Below are 21,070 nucleotides of genomic sequence, written 5' to 3' on the forward strand. Positions count from 1 at the left end.
TGTCAAATCGGCTCCTGAGTCTGGGCTCATTGCAACACCAGATGCTTCCAGTCACTGGGAAATCACTCTGACAATAGCTACATATCAAGTTCAAGGTCAAGGTGAATTCTCAGCAGATCCTGCAAAAGTAGAATTTCTCAGCCACTGTTTAAATAATGTATAACAGCAGGATATATGCCTGCCTGAAAAGTGAGACATAGGATTTCACATAAGTGACATTTTCTTTTATGTCTTAGAGGGGAAGGCAATCGGGTGTCTCCACATAGGACGTGTGGTCTAGTGGTAATGAGTTCTAATCTGACCTTGCTCATCCACTGTCACTGACAGATTAAGGAAGCCACGTCAGCCCTACGCACCATATTCTAGCAAGGCATGATTTTATGTCCAGAAAAAAAGACATGCTGTGTCATCATTTACTCAAGGAGGATCGAAGGAAAGTACTCGGCGCCAACTCTGTTGTCTGGAAAGCAGACATCCTAATGCAGCTCATCTCCTTTCCTAAACTTTGCCCTCAGATGTAGGAAAAGCCACAGATCTACAGCATTCCCACCATGGGGACTCATGCTGGAAGCTGGAGGGGAGTGGTTTATTAGCTGATATGGAAGATGAGGGAATTAACTATGTGCATATCTGGGGAGAAGCCCTCTCAATCACGGGGACAGCGAGACCAGGGTCCTGAGGCAGGAATGTGTCTGGAGTGTTTATGGAACCTAGAAGGCCAGGGTGACCAGGCTGGATTAGAGTGTTGGAGCAAAGAGAGTGGCAGATGAAATCAGGGCAGAACCAAAGACCAAAGGGCTAAGACCTTGGGCGCCACTGTGGGAAGTTGCCCTTTATTCCCACTGCACTGGAGGACCACTGGAGTCTACTGTGCAGAGGACTGACTGATACCCAAGTGCGTTTAAGTATGTTTGGATCTACTTGGGTGTGCAAATCCACTTTTTCAAATACCAATTTTATAAATCTGAATACAGATCAAATACTTCCAATGAAAATTTAGTGTCTGAATTATGATGGGCTATAGGTGTAAAATGCACATTTGATTTTAAAGACTTAGCAAGAGCAACACCATGTAAAATATCTCACTAGCAACTTGAATATTTATTTGCATATTGAAATGGTAATATTCCGGATCTGTTGTGTTAAATAAAACATATTAACGTTAATTTAATCTGTTTCTTTTACTTTTTAAATGTGGCTACCAGAAACTTTATAATTGCTCCCAGGAAGCTTCTTATGACACAATTTACCAAGTTTACTGCAGGAGAGTCTACAACAGGTATAGGGTTGGACCGGTAGACCTGCATTTTAAGCAAGCACTCCCAGGTGATGCTGATGGGTCTGAGGACTCCTGCTCTAGAAATAAGGCCCAGAGTCTTGATTTTCCTAGTTCAAGAGAAAGATCAAAAACCCCATCAAGGAGTCATGGTGGTGGTGGCCATAGCTTTTCCACACGCCAACAATCACCTGCTCTGCCATTCTTCAGACTGGATCCTCAAGCCAATTTACTGCCTGGATTATTACTTGAAAATAAATCACAAATAATTATAGAACCACCAGTCCTAGCATTTACATAAAAAGGTACCAATTCTAGATAGCTTTCACTCATATATCAAATTTCAAAATTAGTGACAACTATTAAAGACCAAAACTAGTTTGGTGAGGGAAAGTCCAGTTCTTACAGCCATTTGACTTAATCAAAAATTAAAAAAAAAAAAAAATCCCAAGAAAATGTGATGTTGGTTCATTTTATTAAATTTCTTTCATATTTCTATTTTCCTTTCATTACTTAATTTTTTCCTTATGGAAGTCTTTCATGTAACTATATATTTTTTTAATTCAAATAGCATACAGGGATAAATAAAAATCATCCAAAATCTTACCAGAAATAGGAATCATTTTCCTTTTGGGGTGTTTCCAATCCATTTTATATGGTATTGATTTTACTCTATATACAGTTGGATATGTTACTTTTTCACTCAACGTTTTCAGGTTCAGTATACTATTCTGTTTTATGACTATTCCATATTTTATTTATTTGTTCTCCTTTGTTGAACATTTAGATATTTCCAAGGTTTTGCTATTAGTGTGCAAGAAGCATCCTTTTATAAAATCTTTAAATGTAATTACTTTCTTAGGTAGAGTCTAGAAGGTAGAATTTAAAAGTCAACAGTTAAAAACTTTTAAAATATCCTTATCACTTACTGTTAAATTGTTTATCAAAAAGAAACCTATCAATAAGTATTCTCAGTTGGTAAGTGTCAATAAAAAATTATTAATAGTTTTGCATTAATTTTATTCACTTTTCAAAATCTTTGCTAACTTGTTAGGCCCCTACAAAAAAAAAAAAAGTATTTCACTGTTTTAATTTATAAAATTACTAGTGATGTTGGGCTTTTTTTACATTTTTTCCCATTTGTGTTTCTTCTAGGAATTGTCTGTAACTTCCTGTCTGCAAATTCACTGATGTTCACTGTTTTTGCTTTTAGAACTTCAGACTATATTGAAAAATTTAATAAGGCAAGGACCCAACAAATAGTCTTTATTTTCACATACTTCAAAACTATTGTCTCCAGATGATCCTTAGAATGGGTTCATCAATTTCTTTTTTTTTTTAAGTCCCACAGAGATTTTGATTGGGCTTCCATTAAATCTATAAATTAGAAATAAATTAAGACTTCTTTAAAATATATAATCCTCTCACCGGGATCATAATCTCTATTGTCTCAAGTTCTCTATGTCTGTAAAATGCTAGATTTTTCTTCATTATAAATTTTACAAACTTTTTAAAAGATCATTTCTGAATTTTTATATATAGGGACCTATTGGCAGCAGAATACTTCTCAATAATTTTTTTCTATACAGTTATTAATGGTTTTTAGGAAGACTATTGATTTTTAAATGTTTATTTTGCAACATAGGGTAAATTACAAAATAAAATTTTTGATTATTTTCCTTGAACTCTCTAGATATACAATCAAATTGTCTGTAAATAATGATAGCTATCTTGTCATTTCCAACAGTTATACAAGTTATTTTTATGTCTTGTTCTGTTGTGCTGGATGTAATTCCAAAAATGATTTTTACTTCCCACTTTCATGGAATTTTTTCCAAAACCACTTTACAGAAGCTAGAGCGGTGTACTCTGGGTTATTCCGATCCTTCAGGAGAATGCATTTAGGCCTGACATCCTAATTCAAGAGGCTTATCAACAAATGGAAACATGTTTGAAAGAGTGTCTATGATGGACTTAAGGCCCTTGATCCCACATTAGATCACAAACAGCTGAAGGAATTGGGGATGTTTATTCTGGAGAATAAACACTCATTAGAACATGATGGAACAAGAATTTTCATTAAAACAAGGATTGGATGTGTTACATAACCTCTCCAAAGAGAAGAATGAGAAACAAACTATATAGAGGCCAATTTTTGCTCATTGTGGATAATTTTAGTTAAGAAGTAAATAGCTTACCTTCGTAGGAAGGGGATCCTCCTAAAGGGGAAATACTCAAATATAGGGTCAATAATCCATTACTGAGATGCTTTGGAACAGATTAGAACATCTGATAGGTGGTTCGACTGATAACCTTTAAAATCCAAATTCCGTATTTCCACAGCCCATCGCTACAGCTTGCAGAGTGCCTGGCACAGAAATGTTTACTGAAATTCATTTAAATACAAATAGAAGTAGTATAAACAGCCTTATTATTTTTAGACTGATTTTTTAATAAGCACAACCCAAGATTTAAATATATATAAAAATGTGTATACATAAAAAGGGAATAAGACTTTCTCCAATAACTCCTTCATACTGCAGCCTTGGATCAATCAACAAATATTTATTTAGCTAGGCAAAAAAAAAAAAATCAATATATACAGAAAACAGAAGGAAATGAATGTGCAGGGAAAACTATTACCATGAAGAATTTTCTAATCATTTTTACCTTATTGCAGAAGTGCCTATCTTTAAACATTAATTGAATTTCCAAATAGATACTGCTATCAGAGCATATGCTCTTTAAGATTCATACTTTTGATTCCCATCAAAGAAACCTCTTCAGGAAATAGGTAATGAAAGCTGTTAATTGTTCCATGTCCTTCTCATTCAAGATTAATATTCAACCTATATCTTCTTACCTTCCCAAAATATCACCGGGCAACCTTTGCCCAAGCAAACATTCTAAAACCAAATAATAGCAAAAATGCTTACAAGATACTGAAAAGTGATTGTATGATCCTTGACCTTATCTTGAGGGATTTAGGTATAATTATCTTTTATAATAACCTCACTGCAATCATATGTCCCCTCTGATTGCTGTTACCCTCAATCAACAAGTGTCAAGATTAATAATTTAGCCCCAAAGTACAGAATTATGACATACTTATAGAAAAGACAAGGCATAATTCTTAGGTGCCAGTTTTCAAGTACTAATGACAGTTGGTGATTCTATAAAACATTTGATTCCAGAAGTAGTAACAGAGAGAAAACTGAGTGGTTGGTAGGAATGAGGTGAGTTCATGACAGAAACAAGAAACTCTATTCCTCCCTGGAAATTTTTGGAATGCTCTCTTCTCTTCAGACACAAAGCAATATTCTAGAACTGTGGATTGATATGAAATGAAAGATACAAAGGAAAGCTCTGTCCTGAAAAACAAACCCCAGAATGAATAAGTCATGGAGATCCTTTACTTCCCTGACAGTCTAACTCCCCAGGTGCTGAAAGACGGCCCAGAGAAGAGTGACATCTATTGTTCAGGAAGGTTTATGGGTGGGGTCGACCAGTCCTGCTGAGTAGACTATGCATTTGGTTCAAGAACAAAAGGTGACCTGCTTCCTCAGAGGAGCAAACCAGAGCCACCCGAGAAGGGGCAAATGGAAGCTAACATCCAGTTCATAGGAATTATCCAGGAAATGCAGGCACAGATCAACAAGTTGGAGAAAGAGAATCAAGTCCTCCGGATGAAGCTGACTTCAAGTAGTCAGAGAACCCTGGGTCCTGGTGGAGAATCAGGAGATGAAAGGGAAGAGGAAGTCACAGACCTTGGTAACCTCAAAAAAGCATCTGAAAAATCTCCAGCAATCCTTCACGGTGGTGTTTCCATTGATGCGGCACCAGCTGTGCATGAACATCAAGGTACCGAATGTCCTTAGCTCTTCTGGGCTGTGCCCATCTTTGCAAAGTTCTCCTAAACATTAGGTTTATTTTGCTTCTCACATAGCTGCAGAAGTTGGCATTGGCAGTGGTGAGTTCCATCCTTTTTCTCCTGGTAGATTACATTTAAATCCCTAGGGAAAAAATTGTAAGCATCTTCAAGCAACATAGTTTAGCAACATCAAAAACTATTTCCAGATCTTCCTGGAAAGGTAGGAATGGCAGGTTTGTGAAAATCAGTCACATGAAAAACAATGTGTTTTTTTCCTTCTGGACCTCAAGCATTTAAATGTCACATCAGAGAACACTGAATGGGTATGTGTCAAATACCATGCTCACTTATTAAGTTATAAAATTGCATAAAGTTCAGGGTATGGTTATTACAGTCACACAAATATAGTTGCAAGTGATTTGTCATTCATTATCCACTTGACTGAGAGATACTCAGGAGAAATCTTTCACCTTTGTTTTCTACATCTGAAAGTGTTAGAGTACTTACCTCACATGGTTATAGTACGTTTCTCACTGCAATAATAGACTAAGTGCTTAATTTAACACCTGGCAAGCATACAACAAATGGCAGATGTTGTTTCTTACCCATGTTTTACAAAGAAACTTCCTGCCTTGTGTGAATCTGTGTTGCCCATAATTCAATCTTCTATACAAGATTTCAAGACACAGGGTCAGTGTCTGATACATTCTAAAAATCAACTCACCTTTTATGGGAAAAGTATTTTGACTGTGAAGAGTACAAGAAATCAGAAATCAGCAGGGCGAAAACTACGTTCTGCATTTAAATGATCAGTGCTTGCTTACACGAGCATATTCAAATAAAATTGATGTACGTAATTAAATACTCAAATCTCTTAATCCTGTCAAAGGCTTCAGGCAATGCCTTTTAGAGGTTCTGAACAGCTTGGCAGGGGAACATGTCTTATTTGCCAGCTGTTTTTCTCTGTTCAAGAGGTCTCTCTCTAGCATGCCCTACATTCCAAAGCTGGGAAGAGATTTCAATCAGGACTTTTTCCGTTTTTGTCAAGTGCAACTCTGGATCTCAGTAGTTCTGTCTGCTGGTTATTTAATAAAACTAAAAGAGTAATTGACAAGGAGGTTAGACTTTCTCCTGGTTAAAAAAAAAAAAAAGAAAAGAAAAGAAAAGAAAAATATGGATATTTGTAATACATCCTTACCCTAAAGTTCCTCAACCTCTGCAATCTTGGACGTTTTGTACTAACAAGCTCTGTATTTATATGGGTCTGTCTTGGATATTGTAGGATGTTTAGCAGCTTTTCTGGCTTCTCAATACCAAATGCCAGGAGTACGTGCCTCTCACCCTCCAGTCATGACCATCAAAACTGTCTTCAGACATTCCAAATGTTGCCTGAAGGACAAAATTTCCTCCAGTTGAAAACCATTGCCTTACTCCAAAGGTAGATGACACTCCATCAAATATATTTTCTATGATGCTATTCTAATAAAAAAATAAGTTGAGTCTTAGTATATCTTGTGGCTATTTTACAACAACAATTACACCATTCAAAGAACAAAGAGTATTACCCTTTAAGCTCCCAGGGCCTGAATGCCATCAAGCTTAGGAGAGTTTAGACTATTAATAAGAGCTAAACACACAATTGATATCATACTTCTTCAGCATATGGATGGTAACTCCCAATAAGAATGTTAGCACTAAGTTTAAAAATGACGAGTGAGAAACTGGTAAAATTGGGGGAACTCTTTTTAGTTGTTACTAGTTAAACACAGAAAGAGACATGATTTAAATTTGTGCTTGGAAGCCCAGTTAAGTTACTTTACATGTATTTATCTATGTTTTATGTGTGATGTACTATTACTAAAGTAAGTGACATAAGTATGAAGAACATTGGCCTGAACATGAGAACACTGGGTTGCAGTCCCAGTTTTGTAATAGTTGGTCAATGCTGAGTAGGACATAGAAAATTCCTGACCTTAGCATCCTCATGTAAAAATGAATGGATTAGATGAGATGCTTTCCCAGGCCTATTCTAACTGTAAAGTTCTGTGATCCTATGAATGTAACATGCTTTCACGATCACTCGCCTCATCTGTAAAATGGAGATAGTGATCAAATCTGTCTCCTCTGGCTGTTGAGAGCACTAAACGAGAAAACACAAGTAAGACTCAACAGGAGTCACTTGGGAATAGTTACCTTAATATCATTGGATATGCCAGAAAAATGTTATTTGACCTTGGCATAAGTTTTTTATCAACAGTTTTAATAAGACATTGCCAATATCCATTGACGTTCATACTTAAAACTGAATCATAGACATTTGCCGCTAGAGAGGGACTTTTGAGATCATCTCCTTATTTTACAGTTGAGGATATAAGGCCCAGAGGTTAAGCATCTTGCCCCATCCTTTGACAACAGAAGAATATAAACCTATTCTTTGAGAAGGGACAATATGAGATCAGAAATGTGAGTCTCTTTAAGAAAGGGAACAATTAAAGAGGACCTGGAAGAGAATCACTTGGAATTAAAGCTTTTGGTTGATTGTGTGATATGTGTGGTGAGACAAAATGAGATTTTACGAGTGGAGAAGCCTACCCATCATTCACCTGAGGGCACAGAGCAATGCTACAGCCCAGGAACACAGCTGCTTGGGGAGATAGATATATATATATCTACACACATACATATATATACAGAGAGAGAGAGAGAGATCATGGCCAAAGTAGTGTTTAAAGATAATTTAGAAACAGCATTTGCATGCAGTTATAATCACTTCAGAGAGATTTGAACTTAAAACACTTCCCTCTGCTCCAAACTCTTGCCTAAAAGCTGATCTTCTGCTCTTCCAAACCATAAAAAGCCAAGGCAGCCTCCACGTTTTGCAATGGCTTTAATAATCTGCTATCCGCATTCGGCAGCTGTGGGCAGCAAACTTAAGAAATAATTGTGCTTCTAGCACTCTTAAAACCCAAACATGATGCAGGCCTTTCTTAAACATCCATGCTAGTTCATGCCAGAGCTGTGACCAGAAAGATAAAAGATTCGGCAAACATTTCTTAAGTGCTCCAGAAAATGAAAAACCAACCCATGAAGTCAGGCTTCTTCGCCCCCTGGGTAAGAACTGGATGTGTGGTCAACATTAGTACAGTGTCACAGGGATTCAGACAAACTAAACTCCCTAAAATAAAGCTCTTTTAATCAAAGTGCCTGAGTTACAAGAACAGAGAAGACTTGATTCACGTCAAGAAAAGAGTTTATTGGAAGACACTTATAGACAGAAATTGAATTGAAAGCCCTCAGAAACAAGGTCATAAATCTCTCCATCTCTCTCAGGAACACTCCAGTTTTCCATGCAACGACCCTTTGCTTCTTTCCACAGACCTCCTGTGCTTTCGTCTCTCAATCAACAGGCTTCCTCATAGCGACTATCCCAACCAAGGTGAAGACACACAAGTGTAGGCCAGTTAACAGCAGCTAGTTCAATTATTTGTGGCCATTCAGGTAATGAGGGTCTATAATGAACAGGTTCTTCTACAATCTTCTAGAAGGAGAGAGAAAAGCTGTCCAGCATTGGCATCTCCAGAATATCCATGTTCTTCCCATTTTAAAGTATTGTTTTATTATTTCTACATGCCCAGGTCTCTGTTCTAATGCTGCATCCTCACGAAGTTCTCGCCAACCACACTATTTATATAGCTTCCAGACCTCTCCCTCATCTGTCTCTATCCCCTGGTCTTTATCAGTCTAACTTGACTTCTCAAGTATTTTATCACATAAGGTTTGTTTATCATCTGTCTGCACACAAGAAGGTAAGCTCTATGCAGGCAAGAGTTTCGTATGTGTCCCCATCTCTACCTCATAAAAAAGTGCCTGACACGTGACTGGCACTCAATTATTTGTCAAATAAATCAGTGACTAGTTTATGTGAAAAAAAAAAAAAGAATCAAAAGCAATAGTTTTGTTTAGTTCATTTTAATGAAGTACTATTAATATAATTTGCCATTTGTGGACATCATGAAAGGTAGAACTTTCATAAACTTAAATTTCATGTCTCCTACACAGGCAACGTCATGATTGTTAGACGCTATTCCATTTCCTCGCCAATTCACTCATTTGCTACAAATGATCCCTGGAAGGCTAGGGAAAGACACCCAAAGAGTGGAATTCTAGAAGCTCAGGGAAGAGTTAAATCACTGGCATGTTCTTCAATTAAGAAGCAAGACAATAAAGAAGAGATGTTTGCAGCAGATTCTTTGACCAGCCCTAGTTGTAACCAAAGAGCTTCTCCTGAGCATGTTTTTGGTAATGTAACCAGGTAATGTACCATCTGCCTCAAACCAGGTTATAGACACATGCTGTGATGGGTACTCAGGCGTTCCCTTGGATAAGCAAGGTCCTACCTAGGGGAAGAAACAAAACCAAATAGGCTCTTAGGCCACAATAATTTCCGTCTCACTTATGTTCTTTTAGGGGATCAAAAGAAATTTTTTTTGAGGTCATATGGCACTCTAACAGATGCCTCTGTGAGCAGAACACTTCATCAGGCTGCCCTTACTCATCAAGCACCAATGACTGTACTCTGAGCTGACCACCAGTGATACAAGATTCAGCAAAAGCAAAACGTTATGTTCGAAACTTTCATTCAGTGACAAAGACACACCAGTGAACTGATCACTCTAACAAAGTGCTTCTCAGGGAAAAGACACACTTATTTTAGGAACTGAACACAGAAGTCCTGAGAGAGGACTGTTCTTGTGGGGGAAGTGACCGAATGGGTTTTGGGCGGTATAAAAAAGGCGTAACTCGAGAGGGCCAAGAGACAAAGCAAAGAGAAAATGAACTTGTTCTTCAAAATCCAGGAGCTGGTGTTTAGGGAGGTAAGGGCAGCCTGAGAGAAAGAGAGATTTGAGAAAACATTTGAGAGACGGGCAAGGAGTCTTTAAGAAGAAGGTTAGACAGTGACCCTAGGAATGGGTAGAGCCAAGGGCCCTCTCAGAGCAAAACTGTCACTATCAAGTCTAACTTATCCCCTCTACAAGGCTAGAGCATGACATCCCCTCTCCCACACGCTGCACCCCTACCTTCCAATTCCCAGTTAAGCCCTGACTTTCTAAGGAGAGTCTCTACACATTTGTCTCCTTCGAGGAGAAAAGAGGCCTGGGTTCTCATGAAGAAGAGAAAATGGGACAAATGGGGTGCGGACAGAATAAAGGAGTCATCAAGTTCAGCAGTGACAGGAAATCAAATCGAGACATAACCAGTGATAGGCCTGCAGGGATTCTCATCAATATTGGAAAGAGCGCAGGACCTCCCACAGGATGCAGGACACAAAGGCTGAGCCAGTTTCATTTGGATTTTACAAGACAGGATGAAAATTGTGATTCACTCATAGAAAGTTCTATTATAGGAACAGAGAGAGCAGCCTGAGTCATGAAGGACAGCTGCATGTAGTCAGGCAGAGAAAAATGGAAAGATAACCTCAGGCAGCGCAGAAAAGACAAGAAGACAGAAGGAAGCATGACTGTGGGGAAAACCAAAGTAGTCAAGTGAATGAGGGTGAAGGAGGGAGCACAAGCCATCCTAAGAGGCCTTCCGGGCAACGCTCACGAGTGTGTGCTTTGTCCTGTAATTATTGGAAAGCTAGTAAAAAATGTCTTTCGGAAAGTTTTAAAAAGCAAAAATATTCAGAAACAACTGTGCAAGAATTTTGTCACATTTTCTTCAGATATTTTTATATATAAAAGGAGAAAAAATGTTACTAACAGAGAGAAAGATCCTATATCTCTCTTCCCTGGTCCTGCCAAAGGGCAAGTGTTATCATGAGTTTCGTTTCTATCCTTTTGATCTATTTTTTTTTCATACCTTCATTACATTCATTCATTCGTTCAACAAATAATCCTGGAGGCGTGTCACGTGCTGGGCAGAATTCTAGGCCATGAGGATACAGCAAAATAAAAAATAAAAAAAAAATTGTCAAAAGTCCCTGCCCATGGGGAGCATGTTCCTTTGTAACATGATAATCCATAAATAGGACAATACATAAAAGTGTATCATTTATGTTAGATGGTGATAGGTATGAAAGAGAACTTTAAACCAATTAAAAGGGAAAAGGAAGGGTTAGAGGGGCAAGCATTGCTGAAATTGTATATATCATGGCTAGGAAATACCTCTGAGTAAAAAGGGAAAGCATTCTGAGGATTTCTGGGTGGGAAAAACTTTCCAAGAACAGAGGACAGCAAATATAAGAGATGCTGAGGGGCGCATGACCAGTATTTGAGGAAGGGAAAGGAGGCTGGTGTGACTGGAACAGAGTGAGCAAGCAAGAGAGCGGGGGAAGATGAAGGCAAAGCATGGGTGACCTTCCACTCCCCTCCAATGATTCTGGATTTATCCCAAGTGAACTGGGTACGTAACATACTCTTCTCGTTAAAAAAAACAAAGATAAAAGATCATGTTGGGAGTCCTGCTTTAGAAAGACTGTAGGAAAACAATGCAGAAAATAAAAAGACCAAGGTTAAGGCTAAAAAAAAAAAAAATGATCTAGGCAGGAGATGATCATTTCTTGGCCAAGGGTAGTAATGATGGGTGTGGTTTCTGGATATACTTTGAAGATGGAGCTCATAAGATTTATTGGCAGAGCAGATGTGGGATATGGAAACAAAAATTGTACACCCAATCATTGTGTGCCAATGGCCATGTGTTTTCAAAGAGGGAAGAGGGAAGAAAGGCAGAGATGTGTCTTTTGTTTAAAATGCATATATATATGCACTATATATATATATATATAGGCACTAAATATTCATCATAAGAAGGAATGTCCTTTGTTTTGAAAAATTATATATATGTACACATATACATATATATATATATATATCCAGAAGCAGATATACATATCCAGTTATATAAAGGAAATAAATATTCATTATAAAAAGAAAATTGCAAATTACAAAGTATAAATGCAATATTCAAAGTAAAAAAGTATAAAAAGGAAAATCTTCCATAACTTCACTGTCTGAATAACCACCATACAGATTTTGATGCACATCTATCTTTCCAGTCTGTGTCTGCCTATTTTGAAATTGTGCAGTGCACATATCATAATGTTTTATTTTTTACACTTAAGCCATTACATTCTCACAGACCTATAATGCTGAGACATACAGTATTATTAATTTTCCCATTTCAATTCATATTATTTTCTGTGATTGTTTGGGAGCCTAGCCAAAGTTTATAACGTATTATTTTTCTGAAGCAAAATGTTTTCCAAATTCCAAGCTGCCAAGGAATAAACTACTTAGAACACAATCCATTGGTAATTTAGAATCTACTTTAATGGGAAAGACTGAGCCAATTGCAGGTTTGTGTTAAAACAAGAAAGTCAGTAATGGCTTGAAATCAACAGCTGGGTTGGCATAAAATCCAGTCGATTGCAGAGAACTGTTGAGAAGAATGAAGCATGTATTTATTTGTTATAGTGCTTTTTAATTTTGTCTTTTACTTCCTCGGTGATTAACTAGTAAAGTAACATGTCTTTACATTAGTCCTCTAATTTCTTTGTAAATTCATTTACTTTCTAATAGCTTTCAAAAATTTTTACAAAGATTTATCAAGAACCAATTTATTTGAACTGCCTTTCGAAGCAGTCAGACATCGTACCTAATTTGCTTGTGAACCTTTTCATTATTATACCAAGTGTTTTACAGAATTATGCCAATGTCAATATTTCTAAGAACAAATGTTCTCCAAAAACCAGAGATAGAATTTTAATTTTTCCTGAATTTTCTGAGAAACTAGAAACTTAGGAATCTAATGTTCTGCCTTTAAGAAAAAAGCTCAGCTGCTTGAAAAGATTAGGGGAAAGGATCCATATAGAGCATAGCATGAGGCATAGAAATGTTGAATCACTATGTTGTCCACCTGAAACTAATATAACATTGTGTGTCAACTATACTCAAATTAATTTTTAATAAAAATTAATTAATTAATTACCAATTTAATTAGAAATGCTATATTATTCATTTTGCAGATAGGAGAAACCAGACACATTAAATACATACACAGTTGACTCTTGAACACAACACAGGTTTGAACTGCGCCAGTCCACTTATATGTGGATTTTTTCAATAAGTACAGTACAGTACTATAAATGTCCTTTCTCTTCCTTATGATTTTCTTAAGGAACATTTTCTTAATGATTGCCTTTCATTTTCTTTTCTCTAGTTTATTTTATTGTAAGAATACAGTATATAATTCCTACAACATACAAAATATGTGTTAATCAACTGTTCATGTTATTGGTAAGGCCCCCAGTCAACAGTAGGCTAGGAGTAGTTAAACTTTGGAGGGAATCAAAAGTTATGCGCAGATTTTCCACAGCCCCAGGGCTGAGTGCCCCTAACCCCTGCGTTGTTCAAGGGTCAACTGTATCCTTTCCTTTTCTTATAGCAAAATGGTTAAGAAGGCAGCCTCTGGAATCTGATGGCTAAAATCTCAACTGCATCATTGGCCTTAGAAAAGATATTAATCTGTTTTGTACCATAGTTTATTCTTCTGTAAAAAAAAAAAAAAAGGAATCATAATAGCAGTTACCTCAGAGTTTTTGTGAAGAATAAATGAGATAGTCAAGTGAGTGCTTATAAATGGCAGAGCAGTTATTATTTTATTGATCCCAACATATGGAACCACTGGCCTTCCTCCCAAGGGAGGAAGCAGATGTGTTCCCCTTAATGCCCCCCACTCAGTGAAATGATGGCCTTATCTAAGACAAAGAGAGACAGAGAGAGGACAATATTGGAGAAAAGGCAATAATTTCAAACACCATTCTTTTGACTTTTTCCTGATAGCGATGTATCCTAATTTATGTCGAGATTCTATATAACACTGTTGGAGAGAAAAGGAGTGGGCAAAATGGAACAATTTAATCCCTCAGATGACACAAGTCACTGCCATCTCTCCTCTCTCCCCTTTACTGTTCAAGTGTGATGGATATTCCATTAATTCAAAATCTATAACTGCAGATTGATCTGGATTATAAAATAATTGCCTCAAATTTCTGCTTCGTTTCACCTGAAGTGCTCCGATGTGAAAGACCCTTCGCCGGAGACAATATGATATTCTTTAGCTTTAAACATCAAGAGAATAATCTTCCCTCAATAGTTTTAAATTCTAGTTTTATCAGCACTCTTCATCGGGCTTAATCAAAAGGCCCATTCCAATTTATTTTTTGCATTATTGTTGAATAACTAAACAAAATATATTATGATATGTTTCAAACGAGCTTTTAATAGTTTAGGCAGATTTGGGGACTTAGAAAAAGTAATAAATGTTTTATATAAAGGCTCACTAAAAAGTCTTACTTATCTTCTCCTTATTCTGCTTTCTTTAGAGACAAGATAAAGGCAGTCAGTTTCCTGTTACCCATGGACGTGTCTTCATATTCCAAAAATTCAAGTTCTTTGAAATATTCACCAAATCAGACCACAAACCAGCTAAGTACCATTGCAGAATAGGCTGTGTGAGATGATGAAATTTAAGAAACAGCTGATTCCCAAGAGATGAGAACACTGAGGCCTCTCTGGGTCAGTGTCCTGCCCCACAAAGAGCTCTGGAAAGATGCCCAGTAAGACACACAAAATGCTTGGCATCAGGTCAATGGACTTGTCAATGGATTTGTCAATGGACTTGGCCAAGAAATGGGAGCAATTACTTTATGCTGTTATCGAATACTAATGTTGATGGCTGTACAGTGACTATTGTAGTCTCTCTATGCAGCATGTGAGCAATTAAATGTAATTAAATTAAATTGCATGGTAATGTTCGGTAGCTGCCTTATGCCATCAGGAAATGCTGCTCTTTACATTGTGTCACTTTCCAGATGAACCTATAACAAATTTAGAAAAAAAAGTTCTGTTTTTGATCACTGGTATAGAAGTAGTAGTGATTATCCTTATAGTTAATTGTTGGTTGATATTTCACTGATACTAACTTTTAATATCCTGTGTCACAGGCATGGGAGCACAAAGACAGCAGACTCCCATGGCATCCATGGTAGGCTCAGAGCAATTGTGGGCTGGCCAATGACAAAACCGTTAAACCTGCTTGGAAGGAGAGCAAAAAAGGTTCAGATGATCATTACTTAGGGGTTGGAAATCTCTGAATTCCCTCAATTCCTGGACTTCTTTTCAGGAGAACATCTCCCCCTCCTGGTTTATAGCAATCACATTCAAATACCAATACCCTTTTTAAACTAATATCTTATATACTAATATCTTATATTAAAATATTCAGAGTGGGGCACCTGGGTGGCTCAGTCAGTTAAGCATCTGCCTTCGGCTCAGGTCATGATCCGAGGGTCCTGGGATTGGGCCCCATGTCAGGCTCCCTGCTCAGCAGGGAGTCTGCTTCTCCCTCTCCCTCTGCCTGCCTCTCTGTTTGCTTGGTCTCTCTCTCTATCTCTCTCTCTGTCAGATAAATAAATAAAATCTAAAAAAAATAAATAAAATATTCAGAACATTAAAATGCAGATTCCTGGGGCATCTAGTTGGCTCAGTTGGTTAGGTTTCCGACTCTTGATTTTGGCTCAGGTCATGATCTCAGGGTCCCGAGATCGAGCCAGCACTGGGCTCCAAGCCGAGTGGGGAGTCTGTGTGAGATTCTCTCTCTCTCTCCCCTACCCCTTTACCCCTCCGCCCACTTGCTCTCTCTCTCCGATAAATAAATAAATATTAAGAAAAATAAAATGCAAATTCCTTGTTTCCACCCCAATACCAATACTCTTTTTAAACAAATATATTAAAATAGCCAGAATGTTAAAATACAGATTCCTTGGTCTCATCCCAGACCAACTGAATTGGCTGTAGAAGTAGGAGGACAGACAGGGAGCAAAGCAGAAATTCACATTTTAAATAAGCTTTCTCAGCTGATTTCTGCTAGACAGCCATGCTTACAATTCACTATTGTAAATACTAAGAAGCATAGTCCAGGGCTCCCAAATCTGGTGCCAAGTTGAAGTGGAAGCAGTGAAGCAAGGAAAGGGTAAGAATGGTCCAATCCGTTTCTAAGAAAGGGTTTTAATAGTCACAGACAGGCTCCTAGAAGGGAGATGGATGAATCAATGAATACCCTGAGGTAAAAGTCACATAATGGGTCAAATGCTTCTTTTATTTATGATATTCATTTAAAGATTAACAATATTCTCAACATTATAACAGATGTACCATAGAGCAAGGTTATAACCAGAGGGGAAAGATACAAATGAGATTTAAAAGCACATTCATCTGGGAATAAAGACACACACTCAATAGATAATTAAGATAGTAACCTATGAGATTCCTGGCATTTTTAGTTTTTAGTTTATGCACAATTATATTTTCTGCCTATTTACAAAATAAAGACTTTTGTGTTAACATCAGTTAAAAGAAACATTTGCAAACAGTTAAAAAAAAAAAAACAATAAATGACAACCACCCAGATTACAATGTCATAACTGGCAAAGTTATAATGACAAATTATCCACAATACCAAGTTCAATGACTAATATGTGATTGGCATTTCATACATGTCTGTGAACTGAACTGAATTAACAACTACATGATTCTCACACTGCCCAGTAAAAAAACACCATCAAATGTTAAACTTTGATATTAAAGTATTTAATATTAAGATTAAAGAAACAAAGCCCCATTTCTATTCCCTGACTTACTGTATTGTTTTGTGGTAAACCTTCTGAGAAGATGTTTAAATGTAACGAACCACAAAGAACATGAAGTGTATCTCAGTCATGCTCTAATTATATTTGTCTTCTTCTATGCCCCAAAATTCTATAAGTCAGGAACTCAAATGCCTACTAAGGACTGCAAGTAACAGAAATGAGTAGGGGCTCTGGAGAACAGACCTGTGCATGCCCTGTCCAAAAAGAGCTGCAGTTGATATTTGGGTTCAAGATGACAATATAGGAAAACTCTGAACTCAGCTTCTCCGTGGAACAAACCAAATTACACCTATTGATAGAACAATTCCTCCTGAAGAAGAATTGAGGGCTGACTGAACAGCTACCAAACAGCCAAAGACAGAGAGAAAGGCAAGAGAAGAGCGAGAGACATGGAGACACGGTAACAAAGGGAACACCCAGCCCAATGTTGTGAAGAGCAGTAGGGAAGGAGAGTACTGAGGGCCTGGGAACAGATTCCTCTGTCCTTGGGCACAGAAAACAAAAACAAAAACAAAACAAGCAACACAACAAAAAACACAGTTTAAAAGAGGAGCTAGATGTAAAAGAAACAACACTAGAACTCTGCCAAGCAATGAAGGAGATGCAGGAAAGTCCTCTAGGTCAGAGGGACTGGAGAACAACACAGTTTACATTCCCACCCCAGCTTAAAAGCCTAGACTGAAGCAGAGTCTGCACACCATAACCAGCGAGTCCAGTAGTCTTTGTGAGCTCATGACTTCCAAGAGCCCAAGGGCCCACAAGCCCACACCAGCTGCTCTGTGGTGCTGGGGCTCCGAAAACAAGCTGTGGTTTTGGGGGGGCTCCGAAAACAAGCTGTGGTTTTGTGGATTGAGGGAGGGGTGAGGTTTTTTTATTGTTTTATCCTGTTTTATTTGCTTTTTTAAAATTTATATTAGCTTGCTTTATTTTTATTTTCTTATTTTTGGTTGTATTCTTTTTTCTTGTTCTCTTTTTTACTTTTCTTCTTCCTTGTTTCTCCTTTTTTCTTTTCTTCTTTCTTCTTTCCTTTTATAATTTTCTTTTATGATTTTTTCTGACTCACTCTGTAAAAAGCCATGATTTAAAAGAGTAACTAGCACATACAGCCAAAGCTGTAGCAAAAGCCACCAAGCACACACAGTCTGCATAGGGGTCACCATGCAGAAGACCACTCCTTCAACTTTAGGAGAAGTAGCCATTTCACCTAATCCATAGAAACAAACACAGAAAGTCAAGCAAAATGGGGAGACAAAAGAATATGCTCTAAAAGAAAGAACAAGAAAAAAAAAAAAAAACTCAGTAGAAGAATTAAATGAAACAGAGATAAGCAATATGCCTGATAAAGAATTTAAAGTAATGATCACAATGATACTCACCAGACTGGAGAAAAGATTGGAAGAACTCAGTGAGACCTTCAATAAAGAGATAGAAAATATTAAAAAGAACCAATCAAAGCTGAAGAATACAGTAACTGAAATTAAAAAAACACACTAGAAGGAATCAACAGTACCTTAGAGGACACAGAAGAACATATCAGCAATCTGGAACACAAGGTAATAAAAACACACAAGCTTAACAGCAAAAAGAGAGGAAAGAATTTTTTAAAATGAGGATAGATTAAGAGATCTCTTGGACAACATCAAGTGAGCATTCACATTATGGTCTCAGAAGAATAAATAGAAAGTGTAGAAAACTTACTTGAAGAAATAATAACTGCAAAACTTTCCTAACCTAGGGAGGAAAATAGACATCCAAATCCAAGAAGCACAGGGAGTTCCAAACAAGATGAACCCAAACAGGACCATACCACAGTACATAATAATTAAAATGTCAAAGGTTAAAGATAAAGAGAGAATCCTAAAAGCAGTAAGAGAAAAACAGAAGTTACCTACAAGAAAAACACTGTAATAGTATCAGCTGATTTCTCAGTAAAACTTTGCAAGCCAGAAGGGAGTAGCATGACATATTCAAAGTGCTGAAAAGAATAAAACCTACAACCAAGAATACTCTACCCAGCAATGTTATCACTCATATTTGAAGGAGAGATAAACAGTTTCCCAGACAAACAAAAGACAATGGAGTTTATCACCAGTAAACCAGCCTTACAAGAAATGTGGAAAAGAAATGGCCATAATTAGACATAAGAAAAATATGAATAAAAAGATGTAAAATGTAATAAAATATACATAAACTGTAGAGAAGGGAGTAAAAAGGAAAGAGAAGGGGAAAAAGAAAAAAGATTTTTTCATTCTCTGTTTTTCTTTTTTTTTTTAAGACTGTATTTGAACTTAAATGGCCATTAAAATTAATATGGACTGCTATTTACTTAGGATGTTAAATAAGAACTTCGTGGTAACCACAAACACAAAACTTATAATAGATACACAAAAAGTAAAGAGAAAAAAAGCCCCCCAAAACACTAAAGGTACTCATTGGTCACAAAGAAAGAGAGCAAGAGGAAAAAAAAAAAAAAAAAAAAAAACAGAGAACTACAAAACAACAACAACAACAAATTTTTAATGGCAATAAGTACATACTTATCAATAATTACTATCAATAATTACTTTACTTGTAAATGGCCTCAATGTTTCAATCAAAAATATAGAGTGCCAGAATGGATTAAAAAACAAGACCCATCTATATGCTGCCTTTAAGAGACTCATCTCAGACCTAAAGACACATACAGGCTGAAAGTGAAGGGATGGAAAAACATCCACCATGCAAATGGAAGCAAAAAAACCTGGGGTAGGAGTATTTATATCAGACAAAATAGACTTTAAAACAGACTGTAATAAGAGACAAAGAAGGGCATTACCTAATGATAAAAGGATCAATCGAACAAGAGGATGCAACAATTGTAAACATCTGCAAACCCAAGACTGAAGCACCTAAATACATAAAGCAAATATTAATGGATATAAAGAGAGAATTTGATGGTAATACAATAATAGTAGGGGACTTAACACTCCACTTACGTTAATGGATAGATCAATCAGAAAGAAAATCAGAAAAGAAACAATGTCTTTGAATGACAAATTGGACATAAGCATAACAGATATATATAGAACATTCCATCCAAAAACAACAAAATATACATTCAAGTGCACATGGAACATTCTCTAAAATAGGTCACATATTAGGCCATAAAACAAACCTCATTAAATTTTAGAAGATTGAAATTATACCATGCATCTTTTCTGACCACAACAGTATGAAACTAGAAATAAATCACAAGAAAAAAAACTGGAAAAAACAAACAAACATGGAGACTACACATGATACTAAACAGCCAATGGGTCAATGAAGTAATCAAAGAGGAAATCAAAAATACATGGAGACAAATGAAAATGAAAACACAATGGTTCAAATCTCTGGGACATAACAGGGAAGTTTATAGCAATACAGGAATACCTCAAGAAACAAGAAAAAACTCAAATAAACCATCTAACCTTATGCCTGAAGGAACTAGAAAAAGACAAACAAACAAACCCAAGGTGAGTAGAAGAAAGGAAATAATAAATATCAGGGCAGAAATAAATGATGTAGAGACTTAAAAAGCAATAGAAAAAAAATCAATGAAACCAAGAGCTGGTTCTTTGAGAAAATAAACAAAATTACAAACCCTTAGCCAAACTCATCAAGAAAAAAGAGAACGGACCCAAATAAACAAAATCAGAAATGAGAAAGGAAAATTACAACTGATATCACAGAAATACAAAGGATTATAAGAGAATACTGTGAAAAATTATATGCCAAAAAACTGCACAACCTAGAAAAAAGAGATAAATTCCTAGAAACATGCAGTCTTCCAAAACCAAACCAAGAAGAAATAGAAAATCTAAATAGATTGATTACAAGTAGCTAAATTGAATTGGTAATCAAAAACTACCAAAAAATAAAAGTCCAGAACTAGATGGATTTACAAGTGAATTATATCAGACACTTAAAGAATAGTTAATACCTATTCTCTGCAAACTATTCCAAAAAATAGAAGAGGAAGGAAAACTTACAAATACATTCCATAAGGCCAGCTTTACCCTGATACCAAAACCAGACAAAGACACCACAAAAAAAAAAAAAAGAAAAGAAAAGAAAGAAAGAAAAAGAAAAAAAGAAAAGAAAAAGAAAGAAAGCTACAGGTCAATATCCCTGATGAACATAGATGCAAAAATCCTCGACAAAATATCAGCAAGCCTCATATAACAACACATTAGGA

General features: G+C 36.6%; 1 protein-coding gene across 1 annotated transcript; it reads left to right on the forward strand.

Moving 5' to 3' along the window:
* Positions 1 to 4,875: 4,875 nt before the first annotated feature.
* On the forward strand, positions 4,876 to 14,653 carry LOC118012634 (putative coiled-coil domain-containing protein 195). Its single transcript, XM_035008331.1, has 3 exons — positions 4,876 to 5,137; positions 9,207 to 9,459; positions 14,530 to 14,653. The coding sequence occupies exons 1-3, from the start codon at positions 4,876 to 4,878 to the stop codon at positions 14,651 to 14,653; spliced, it is 639 nt and encodes a 212-aa protein (XP_034864222.1).
* The last annotated feature ends 6,417 nt before the right edge of the window (positions 14,654 to 21,070 follow it).

The sequence above is a fragment of the Mirounga leonina genome, unplaced genomic scaffold (assembly GCF_011800145.1).
Source record: "Mirounga leonina isolate KUSES-001 unplaced genomic scaffold, KU_Mleo_1.0 Mir_151, whole genome shotgun sequence".
Classification (NCBI taxonomy): domain Eukaryota; kingdom Metazoa; phylum Chordata; class Mammalia; order Carnivora; family Phocidae; genus Mirounga; species Mirounga leonina.